The following is a 13221-nucleotide window of genomic DNA, read 5'->3' on the forward strand; positions in this document are numbered from 1 at the left end:
TCCTCGATTAAATTTATTTGCCGAGTTTCAAGGATACGTCAACTTAAAAAAGAAGCACCCTGTATATGTTCTCTTAAAACATATTGAAAACAAGTTTGATATTTCGCTCTTGGCATTTGTGCAATAGCGTGGAATTTTCTCTTATCACAAGAGTAATAAAGCCTGAAGAATTAAAGTAGTAACTTTACACATTATCACTTCTGGGGATGGACTGCAGGCCTAACCACACACGCTGACATAGTAGGGAAGTGCTGGAATTGGAACGGGATGTGTGGTAGAACATATCAACAAGAAAAAAAAAATTATCAATAAAATTAGGAACAAGTAAAATAAATAAATTAAAAAAATAATTGGCGCATATCCATCCATCCAAGAAAAATTAACAAACAAATATTATTATCACTTAAAAAAAAAGATAAACCACATTTTCACTAAGCGCGCGTTTTTTTTTTTATTATTATTTTTAAATTGTCGTCATTATTTTCTTCATTTTCTTCTAGAGAAAAATCTTCTGATATATATATAGACATTGTTCTCAATTATTTACAATATTTTTAATAGAAATTTCTACGCGACCGGCGCACCGATCACACATGTTTTCAAGTAATATTACCGGCGCCGTTAATTTTTAAGAGCCGGCAATTTTATTCATAGCCAACTAATTTGCGGGAAAGAAATAAAATTGACGGCACTGGTTTTTATATTTATCACCGGCGGTGGCAAAATTACATGAAAAATTGGTTTTCCGGCGTCGGACAAGTAGAAATTTCTCTATTTTTTTTAATAATATATATTTTTTTTAATTTTTATTTATTATATAATAAAATTTATTTATGTATTAAATTCAGTTTTGTATCACACTTTCTTGAGAGTGTTATTTTTTTTATGGGCTCGGTATTTTTTTATTTAAATATTAATTTAAATTTAATTTAAAATCACTAAGAAGGTTATGTTTGATCAAGGTGATCGACGTTGATTTTGGATGCTGTTGTTTCATTGTTGTTGTTGTTGTTCATTGTTGGTTGCTTTGAACGGTCTGTATAATGGATTCACACCTTTGATTGGTAATGGATGTGCTTCAGTATTGAAAACCCATTGATCTAATGATATTAGATCGTCGTCGGAGAAAAGAAGATATAAATACTGTAAAAAAAAAATACAATTTTAATATTTGTGTAATTGGTCATGTAAAATGACAATTAAATGCCATCTGTGAATGGGAAATAGAATTATTGTTAAATTGTAGTACATGAGCGTTCTCTGTGAGTAGGAAATATAATTATTGTTAAATTTTAGAACACGAGCTCTACCTGTGAATGGAAAATACAATTATCAAGACATAGTATTAAAAAAAGTGGTTTCAATCTTCTTTTTCTGTCCCTAATTCCTATGTATGCTTAGATCTATAAAACTACGCAACGGATTTTGAAGCGGTTTTTTCTTATAGATAGATGGATTCATGAGGAAGGTTTTTATATAATAAAATAAAATAAAAGGTTAAAATAGGGTTTGAAAGAAAGATGCTTCAAAAACTTAAAAATTTGTGCATCGATTAAGCTCAAATACTGACAAGATATACAACCAGCTTCAAGGATTGTTTTTATCTATTTTTATCCTTCGAGATTTAAATAAAAGGACATCACGTGTATATTACAAAACTGTAACGCCTACGCAAGGGGATGTGGGTGGAGGTAGTGAAAGTGGAGATGTTGTCCAGCAAAGCGGGTAGTTCGCAGCTAGTTCTTAATATTCGAGAATGAGCAGAAGAAGAAAAGGGGCTCAGTTTCAAGTTTCGTAAAATTACAATGGGATGACGACATGTTCAATTACTCTATTACCAATTCACTCTCTGTATTTTGTTTTTGATTGGTGTGCGTAAAGAAGTTTGACTTCAAAATCCAAGAATTAACAAATTTATTGTCATTAAATACCTTTAACGTTTCAGCTAAGAAGAAACTTTGTTGAACATCATCGTAACTTGGTTCCTTCTGGTACACATTTTTAACACCTGAATATCCACCGGCTACTCGACAGTACGTTTCAATTGCCTAAAAAATAAAAATTAACGGTTTAAAAACAGATTCCAAAAAGCATCTTTATCTTTTACGCATGTTTTATACAATTTATACTTACTTTAGCAGCTTCCCAACCCCATTCACGATATTTGGGATCTTTTGTAACACGCCACATAATAAAATATGATTCAATAACTTCCGGTCGCAAAATATAATATTTTTCATTATATTTCAATGCTTTCGCTTCAATATTCTGTGTAAATCGGAACGCTTCTGGTCCCAATTTAATATCGGCACGATCATATGATTCATGACACGTATGTGTAATATCTTTGGCTACTTGCATGTAACGTTCTGAGTATTCATTCTGTAATGTTCGTGCACCTAAACCTAATAAACCACCCGAGAAACAGCCTAAATGATCCATTTTATGTTCGATACGTTCATACTTTAATTCAGCAAAATATGATAAACCATTTGGTGATGTTTTTAACATGTGTTTTAACATGGCGTTAATGGCTTCGTCAAATGTTTGTCGGGAACTTGAATCACGGTAACCAGATTGGATCCATGCTTTTAATAAATATTCATAAAAACTATCACCTAATGCACCCATTGACATGTGGTCTGAAACACAAAACAAAATTGAATTAAACTGAATATAAAAAAAAAAATAGACATTGCAAACAAATTCAAAATGATTAAGGAACTCAAGCGCAGGTAGAATTGGACATGGAATTTTGGAAGCTAAGGCTCGCTTCAAAACAGACTCAAGGCTTGGATGTACAGAATGATTCAGTTGAAGATTATTTCCGGATCGATTTTTATATCGTTTTTTGAACCATATTATTCCGTGACATCTGGATCCACAAAGTTCGACTTTGGCGGAAACGCATTGCCGGACGAGACGTCAATTTTTTCGTTTAGAAAAATTCAAATTTTACCGAAAAATTTACACAAAAAATAAACACATAATTTTACTTACGTTGACCCCATCGTCCAGTTTTTGGATTTAAATAATTTGGATACAATCCATTTGGTTTCTCTAATTCACTTAATACTTGTCGTATATGTTCAACTTTCCGCCTATAAATTGGATCGCCTGTGACTTCACTTAAATATACAAATTCTAAATGTAATGTACCGAATTCAGATAAAATACTGGAACCACCACTTGCCCATTGATAATTTTTACTATGCTATATAAAAAAAAATACATGCGAGTATTAGTAAAATAATCTTTTTTATTAAAGTGTACACGTATTAGCTTCAAGTTTCCATAACATAAACCATAATTGAAAGGCTAATTTCAATAATTTTAATTTTGAAAGTATATTTTTAAAGAAAACCGTCATGAGATCACAACATGTTAGAATGTGTCATAAAATAGTACATTTCGTTTGAATAAATTGAATAACAATTCAACACCCAAAATCAGTTCATAAACTTATTATTTTGAGGAAACTTTGTAAGTCTTTATTTTAAAGTGAAATTAATAATTGTTTTAATTCAAATTTCTACACCATTTCCCAACATCGTATATGTAAACGAAACTGGTATCGATTATTGTTACTATTGCCATCTAGTGATAAATTGGTGTATCAGGTACTGTTATGGCAGCTTGGACTATACACTATACACTAAAGTGGCATTTTTGAACTTACCCCATTTTCTAAATTGACTAATGCATATGGTATTCCTGTAGGTGTTTCAAATGCTGGTAATAATTTATCAGCAACTGCTTTGGCTTTATCTCGAAACATTACATCACCAGTAAGTGCGTAACATGTTAATAGACCTCCAACAACTCGAATATTTGTTTCGAAAACAGATATTTCACCATTCTGAAAAATGAACACAAACATTTATTATTAATACAAATAGTTTTGAAAAAATTAAAACCCATGAAATTGTAAACAAAAGGGGAGAACAAGTGAGGTCAGGGGAAGTGAAGGCTATAGCGCGGTAGCCTGAGCCACAGCAACGCGTAGCCGGAAAGCTAGTATAATAATAACTAGCTTCGTTTCAAAAATCGACGCCAGCGATTCTGTGTAACTTCGTGCTCCTAACTCCGTGCTACGGATAGTTTACACATGCCCCCCCCCCCTTCTATCACCCTTGTAAGCATTTACAATTCATAAAACATTTTGGGTGACACTCTTGCTATATTTTTAGTAAATATATCAATATGTTAAAAAATTATCTTCATCTGTTTATTCCTTACCGTTGAAATATCGTCATCATTATCGCCTCTAATGTCATAAGGTTTAATTTGTTTTACGGGAAATTGAGTAGACTGTGGGAAAAAGGAATCAAGGATTAGAAAATTTAATGAATTTCGAATCGATTTCACACATTACGATTCATGTAATCAATCGCTTACAATTTTATAAGTGTGTCATTATATTAGAGCATACATTTTGAAGCACAGAGCAAGCCTGTAAGTGAATGCGATATGCGAAGCGAGAGAGAAGAATGTCAGTAAGTTCCCCTGTATCCTTGTCATAATCATATGTACATAACGATTGTACATTATAATGTATTAGTGTATTAAGTATAAGACAAAGACACAGAGGAACTCACTGACAGTTTTCTTTCTCGCTACGCATATCGCATCCAATTACAGGCTAGCAGACTCTTGGCGTTCTCTATTTGTATTATCTCTATGATTAAGACATACTCGTTTTTTTTAAATGCTTCAATAAGTTGAAATTATCTAGAAAATGTAAATTTTCTCACCATTTCATCGTCTTCATAAATTTTCGGTATATCAGGAGGTTCAGGTTTCTGAGCTGTTGATTGGTTAGACTAAAGAATTAAGGAATCAAAGGTAAGGAAATGTATTTTTGTAAAAGCAAATTTTATTAATTTAATCAGATTTTATTTATTCTTTTTATGGTATTTCATCAACCATGTTCAGTTTGAACCGTTGTGAGTCAAAACTGATTTCGAACTTAGCCCTCACTGTTTTAGTACCGGAAGACATCTGTATTATTTTGGTGGAACTTTGAATAAAATTATGAGTTAGAAGTTACAATTTCTGTTCTCATTTAATATGATAATAGATTACTTGATGACAAGTGCACAAACTTGCGCATACACAAAAATGATTGTATGCCAAGTCGTGATGTCATTCAAGACGCCATGACACTCTACATTGTTTTCAAAGTAAATTTGAATTGGTTTTTAAAAATGCAAAATACATAATGCAAGTATAGTTTTTTTTTAAATAATACTTTTTTGTTGTAAAGCAGATACTATAATGTAACGTATAAATCAATTTTTCATATTTAGGACAAAATCTTATTGTAGTAGTGGGGGCACAAATTTAAAAATAGATATTTTCAATTTTGATAATAAATTTATATTATTACTCGACGATATAAGACGAAAAGTAAGAATAAAATTTTTCGATATCTGGCTTAATTTTCAAAATATCGAAAATTGAAAATTTTGTTTAATTATTTAGCTTTCGATATTTCGAAAACCAAGACACATATCGAAAAATTTTATTCTTATTTTTCGTCTACATTCATGAAGTTATAACAAAATTCATCATCAAAGTTGAAAATAAGATAAAAATAATTTCAACCCTTAATCTACCCTGCTCTTACATCCCTTATATGGACGGTGACACTTAGTTTTTTTCTTTTCTAATTCATTGCTAATATGTTTACTTTCTATTAAAAAGTTTTTTTTAAATTTGTTTTCATTCATTCCAAATGAAAATTATCAAAAACTTCCAAAATATGTCGTTTTTTGAGATTCCTCCATAAGAGCCAATGTATTTTATATCGATTTTTAATGACTTTTTTCTTAAAAGTTTGCACGGATACCTAAGCTGAAATTTTAACCACATATTCTTTGAGTGAAAGACTACCTACAAACAAATTTTGAGCCTTTAAATCAAACATTGTTGTCATGCTCATACATCCTTAAAGCAAATTACCTCATTCTTTAAAAAAAAAAAAACAAGAGAAAAAAAAGAAACAAGAGAAAAAAACATTGAGAACAACCTTCATATCAATAATAAACAAATAAATGATTCATTGATTTAAATCAAAATTTCTAATCATCACATACAGTTATGTAAGCGAGCATGGTAAATGGTAATGTTGACATTAATTCTATGTAGGCTGAATATGAACGAGTTAATAGACGTAATTTTAATAGGTCTAGGACCATGCCTAGTATTCGATAGTTATTTTAGAACGGTTAGAAATTTGTCAGCGTCGTATAAGAGGTGATAACCAGTGCCGGATTTAATTTTGCATAATCAATATATTTTACAGTTAACTTATAATTTACTATCTAAATTACAACTTTTTTCTACTTTTCTCAGTCGCAAATTGATGAATGACATCATCAAAGTCAAGTTTTTCAAGCTTGTCTTTTTCCATAAACAGTAAGCCTAAATCACTAACTTTTTCTTGACACATCGATGAATGTAAATAATTTTTGACGCGTTTTAATGCGCTGAACGATCTCTGCCCTGTACTATTAGCTATCGGTATTGTAAGGAATAGTCTGATGAGGCATTCAACATTTGGAAACGCTGAAAACAGTTCATCCTTGAAAATGATTTGGTACAATATATATATTGTTGACATGGATTTTTTATTTTTTGCATGTGTTATTTTTTTTTTTTTTTTCAAATTTTCGAATGTGTTTTCAAAATTTTCCATTTTTTGGGGCCCCTGTCCAAGCGGGGCCCCAAGCAATTGCTTCCTTTGCTTCCCGGTAAATCCAACACTGGTAATAACTTCACGAAGAATGTTGATTTGGGGGGAAAAAATTACCCAAAATTTGGTTATTTACTGTCTTATTTTAAAAGAAGTTTCGGATAATATTCGAATTTTAGCAAATTTTCATTTATAAATCCAATTGAAAAGAATAAATAGAGAAAATCTTTGCTTGCTTCTTTCATCATACAATATTTTTCTTTTGAATTAGTTATAAAATATTTCAAAAATACTTACAAAATTTTTAACATTAAATTCATTTGCGATCCAATCACGTCCCATTTTATATTCATCCTGCATACCCATTATAAATAATGTATCCAGACCATCAACAATTGTTGCACCCATATACATTGAACCAAATATACTGGCTGAGTGTCCACGTTTTGTAATTGGTCGTAATTCATTTTTACCCCATGCATATCGAACATAATTGTCCCACGCATGTTTCATCATCTGTAAAATGAAAAAAAAATATATCCATTAGTAATTTTATACAAATTAAAAATGTTTTAAAAAAATGTGAAAGGTATCGTTGGACACCCGGTAGGAATTATGTTCCTTTCGTTGTAAATTATATATAAACCTGTAAAAATTAAAATTAATTTAAAAAAATCTATTGACGTGGATAGATTTCGACCAGATGAGCTTTCACATAGGGAGCGGACACTATAATAACAACACCACGTCTTCAGACACTCCAGAATCGTTCCCATCGATTTTGGAGTGTCGGGGACCCCGTTGTATACAAAAAAAAAAAACGGCAGATAAACGTTTAATAAAGTGTTATTTTTAAATATCCTGACGACTTTCCACTCGAGATGCTTCTCAAGTGATTTTGAAAGGTCTCGGACACTCCAGAATCGTTCCCATCGATTTTGTAGTGTCCAAGAACCCTTTTGTATACAAACAAATGACACTTAAACATATATTAAAGTGTTATTTTTAAATGGAGCTAGCATGGCAGTCTGCTCCAAAATCTCGATTTGCCACACAATGCCGAACCTGTTTGCACTTGTACGAAGGTCGTTGCGATTGTAAAAAATTATTTATGAATGAATTTGTAATGAATTCACACCTGTCGTATAACATTTTGTCTTCCTTCATTAGATGTCTCATTTAACAACGGACCCCGATTTACGGTAGAATTTTCCGTCGAATCACTCTCAGGAAACTGTGATATAATGAACACACTTGTTAAACCCACAAACGATACAGCGATTAACGTTATAATTAACGATTTTAATCGCATTGTATCATAATTTAGCTTTTCGCCGTTTCACAATCACTTTGTTAAAACATATTGAACAAATCAAACTGACATGTTACAAAAAATTCACAATACTATTTTTTTTTTCAACGTTAAATCAAACAATTTTCATTATCAGTTCTGATAAGGTTTTATCAGAAAAATAAAAGTTATTTAAATAGTCTACCTACAATAAAATAATTTAAAAAAATTCCCTAGGTATATACAGGATGTTACAAAACAAGGTTCCACCCCTCGCATAAATTTGTTGCGTCTGAAAGGGAGCATGTTATGCTGATCTTGAATTTAATTTGATCTTCAGGGTCATTTAGAGTTCAAATTTATTTTGATGATGAATTTTATTATAGCTTTAAGAAGGTAAACGAAAAATAAGAATACAATTTTTCGATATCTGCCTTGGTTTTCGAAATATCGAAAGCTAAATAATTAATGAAAATTTTATTCTTACTTTTCGGCTTATATTGTCAAGTTATAACATAATTCACCATCAAAATTGAAAAAATATGTTTTTTTTTAAATTTGTGTCTCCACTTCCTACTCATACATCCTTAATTAAGGTTTTAACTTTAATTTAAATAGTTTTTTTTAGATTTCCACCGATCAGTTTTGGAGTAATCTATGAAAATATATCATCCATCTACCGTTTACCATAAGACCAATGATATAAACAAAAATCAAGGCTTTTATCCAAAATTGACAATGTCAAATAAAAGGTTAAAATAAGATACCTCCCTTCAAACTGAACACATTTTTGTCTGGACCAGTTTTTAAGACATTTTTTGCAAATATCGATTAAAATGACTCAACTGGTATGATTCATATTAGTCCACATCTGAGTGATTGAGTTTATAATCAAAAGGGAATTTTCTGTTAAACCAAGACCGTAAATTGATTGCAAAATTAAGCTGCTATCAAAGATACTAATCCTGGAAATTGATGGAGGTTTCATTTCATCATGATGATGTCACATTTTTTTACCGATTTACTCTCTGTATTTTTTTTGTGCGGTGCGCGTAAAGAAGTTTGAAAAAATTATATAGCTTGACTTCACAAAACCGTAGATGTGAACTTAGTGAAGTTAGTTTACTCAAAGATGCTGTTCCTGGAAACTGATAGAGGTTCATTCCAATGTGATGACGTCACATTGTCTTACCGATTAATTCTCGGTATTTTTTTTTTTTTTGAGCAGTGCGTTTAAAGTTTGATTTCAAAAATATATCAAGAAAATTATCACCCCTCTCCTTACGCAAGCTCATCGTACATGCCACATGGTTTATGAACGCTCCCTTCAGCTCTAGACAAAACCATAGATGTGAATTTAGTGACGTTAATCTACGCCGGATAAAAAAATCAAGACAGGCAGTAATAAATTGTTGTTGAGTATTTTTGATATTTGCAAATAATATTTAAACACATGTTGTTTTCATTTTAAGGTTCAAGGTTTTGAATAACAATTAACCAGAGTCAGAATAATAATAAATTTGTTTAAATTTATTTAACACATCCGGTACATCCTACAAAAAAAATATCAAAATTGAACAATGTATGTATTTTTTTATTAAATATTCTCACATTGAAATATTATTTTAATTAGACAATGTTTCCCAGTTTTTTTGATATTTATTTTTAGATAAATATTTTATTATTTTCCTAATTGAAATAATTTGGGTTAAACGAACCATTAAGACCAACCCATTATACCTATTCATAAAATTATTTAACTAAAAAATATAACAGATTTTTTTTGTTTATTCAATGATTTCGTTCAGATAATGAAAAAAACGTCTAACTGTAATTACTCATGAATAAATTCGATAAATAAGTAAAGAAAAAAGTAGAAAATAATTTTACAATAAAATCATCAAGTAGGGCAAAGCGCTATCAAACTGTACAGTGTCATCGCGACTCGTCCAGGAGACTAGAAACAGTCTAAACAACCTGGCGAGGCACAATAAAGTCAATATTACCTTCATCTCCGGACACTCTGGTTGGAACGGTAATGAGAGAGCAGACAAGCTGGCCAAACTGGGAACCACCATGGCTCCCACTCAAGAAAAGCTTGCGAGGATGCCATACCAAGAAGGTCTTAACAGATTAGGAGATAATCTGAAAAACCAACAATTAAAGGTATGGACCAGCTACGAGGGAGGGCGAATCGCCAAAAGCCTGTTGGGTGAAGGAAACTCGCTCGGTAACAGAGCCGAGGAGATCTTGAAACTAAACAGAGGTGATATTAGAGTCATCGTAGAGTTACTCACAGGGCATGATAACCTGAACAAGTTCCAACATCAGATTGTAAAAAGACAATCTCCTGCGTGTGACAGATGCGGAGAAAATTCTGAAGAAACATCGATCCACTTTCTCTGTTACTGCCCGGCGCCCATATAGCAGCGAAGGAAATGGTTTGATCCGGCCATAGTCGAACCAGAAGAAATTAGAAAACTCAGCGCTAGGCAAATCCTGGGTTCCAGTACATCAGTTGATTATAATAGCCACTGAAAAGCATAGCGGGGATAGAGTACAAGGGTCTATTTGGCTAGGTGCTCTGAACCATTGCTTCGAGGCCCGATGCTCGAGCATGGCCCGCTAACCTCCATACCCACACCCCCATACCCATCAAATAGGGTATTTGATTGGCTTCCGGAAACCATCTCAGATTATTAGATAGTATTTATAGAGCCCATAAAAAGTGTTCAATTTTAATTATTTTAAGTGTTTTATCAAAAAATAATAAATAAAAATACTTAATCTAAAATGTAAATGACAAATGAAAATGGTATTTATGACATACACTAAAATTTCTGATTTGTAGAGAAATGACGTATAATTTTGTCAAATACTATACCACACAACAGTGTGATCAGTAGTTTTACAATACTTCTACTACAGTTTCCGATAAACAGTTTTTTTCTTTTTTAACTGCGAACAAATTCACCGATAACTTTTTTGAAAATTTTCGGCAGTTAGTTTGTTTTTCTTGCAAAAAATATAGCTTCTTAAATGTTCTCCGTGGTAGGTAATGATTCGAACTTTAATTAAGTTCACATCGAGTTAGAGACGGTGAATCGACTTCGACTTTTAATGATAATTGTATTAAAATATCTTTAATAAATACACAAAATTTTACAATTTTTCGACATTACGCTCTTAGCAAGACAACTACCTTAAGGGAATGTTAAGAAGGGCAACGACCGCCAATCTAAGTCGTCTCGACTCACGTGAAAACCACAAATTTCTTTTAAATAATCTTTTTATTGGTCAGATTACCGTAAGCTGATAACACTAATTATGACAAAATTTTCGTACTGTCTAATAGTTTATTGAAAAATCAGGAATCGTTAAGCAATTCGGAGTCGACTTTTCTAAGTACTCTGTAGTAAAAAAAACCATATACCTACTAAACAAACATCCATGGATCAAATATTCAATTAATTTTTTTGAAATATTTGTTTAAGTTTTTTAATAACTGCATACGTGCTACATAACATATTTAATAGGATTACAAAATATTGTTTCAGTACATTATTACATCAGTACATAATTTAATTAAATGTCAAATGTGCTTCGCCATCTATCAAGTTAATTCAATCACATACATGTAAAACAAAAACTTTGCCAAAAAAAATTTCGAATGTTTTACCAAAATCCCGGTGCATGAAAAAAAAACTCTATTTTCGTTTTCTTGTTATTTTTGGAATACTATATCATACATGGCCAGTCGTGTATCATTTATTTTTCAACGGGTAATTTTTAACAGTATTCAATAAAAAAAAAATGTATGAAGTCAAATATTTAAATTGTTATTGAATACCTACAAGATTGTGAATATCGTTAGGGTATAAATGTTTGAAAAATTTATGATATCCGCACATGCGTAGTATAACCTCAAGCCAATCAGTAAATTCTTTTAGAGTACATAATCGAAGTCAATTTCGAAAAAAGTAGTATCAATAATATCAACTGGAGGCATATATTCTTATCTTTAAAGTTAAACTAAAGATCCAAAGATTTAGACCAAAACTTTGTTTTACAACATCTGTACAAATTACGAACGTTTGAGAGTAATAAAATGATAAAAAGTAAATTAAAAAATCAAAAAACTCGACTGCATAAAAGTAACCTTTAAATAAAAAACAAGTGAAAACGAACAATTGACTGAGTTAATTGTTGAAATACCATGCATAGTATGTGTTGATTTCTTTATCACATTACACATACAAACATGTGACACATACATAAATGATAATCAAGTATAGTACATATTATAAAATTTCCGCCTAATTGGCGCCCTCACGGGTAAACAGTGATGTTTACGAAAAAATGTTTCAATCAAAAGTTGTTTATTTTTTGATAAGGAACATTTTTTACATTTAAACTGTTGTTCTATCTCTAACGGTTTACAAGATGGATCCTACGGACCCAAGACCCAATTGACCTATGATGCTCATTTACGAACTTGACCTCACTTTTTACGTCCTCAGTACGCTGTAAAAATTTCAGCTCGATATATTTTTTCGTTTTTGAGTCATCGTGTCCACAGACGGACGGACGGACGGACGGACAACCGGAAATGGACTAATTAGGTGATTTAGTGAATACCTATGACAAAATTTTTTTCCAGCATCATTATTTTTAAGCGTTACAAACTTGGGACTAAACTTAATATACTATGTATAGTTCATATATATACATGGTATAAAAATCAAAAAACAAATTTCGTAAAAAATGAAAAGTCTAGTATAGTCTACATAGCGACTTAACAGACTGGATCCATAAAAACCCCACTTATTTTCAGCCAAGCCGAAATTTGAAAAGTGTGCGATAAGGATTTCATTTAAAAATTGTGTAATTTTTGAGGTGAAAAGAATAATTTTCTATCAGATAATAAGAAAAGAAAGAAGTATTTGTATTATTTATATAATTGATGACATTCACAGCTCAGCTCAGCTCACAGTGAATCAACTCTCACGCATTGCATGGTAATTACTATTATTATAATAATTATTATTATTGTATATGAATAAAAGCAATTTGATTAAAAGTTATTTATCAAATCATTTCCAATACAAAAATATTTGTTCTTAATCCGTCAATGTCTTTTGAAAATTAATAATATTTCTTTTCAATACGAATGATAGATAGTCCGGGAGATGAATGTGAAAAAATAATACGATATTGATAAACGAGAACAAAC

At 31.2% G+C, this 13221-nt stretch overlaps 1 protein-coding gene across 2 annotated transcripts in view; it reads right to left on the bottom strand.

Annotated features, from left to right (window-relative positions):
• Nucleotides 1-415: 415 nt before the first annotated feature.
• The window catches only part of LOC123305826 (mannosyl-oligosaccharide alpha-1,2-mannosidase IA-like), a 255293-nt gene continuing 242487 nt past the window's right edge, over nt 416-13221 (bottom strand). For both annotated transcript variants that reach the window (XM_044887661.1, XM_044887662.1), the window contains exons 2-7: nt 6995-7213; nt 3680-3859; nt 3001-3214; nt 2134-2642; nt 1932-2048; nt 416-1143 (exon numbers count right to left, since the gene is read on the bottom strand). In XM_044887661.1, the coding sequence (XP_044743596.1) occupies nt 994-1143; nt 1932-2048; nt 2134-2642; nt 3001-3214; nt 3680-3859; nt 6995-7213 (1389 nt within the window). In that variant the 3' untranslated portion in view covers nt 416-993. The remainder of the gene's footprint in view (nt 1144-1931; nt 2049-2133; nt 2643-3000; nt 3215-3679; nt 3860-6994; nt 7214-13221) is intronic.

Source organism: Chrysoperla carnea, chromosome 1, assembly GCF_905475395.1.
Source record: "Chrysoperla carnea chromosome 1, inChrCarn1.1, whole genome shotgun sequence".
Lineage (NCBI taxonomy): Eukaryota > Metazoa > Arthropoda > Insecta > Neuroptera > Chrysopidae > Chrysoperla > Chrysoperla carnea.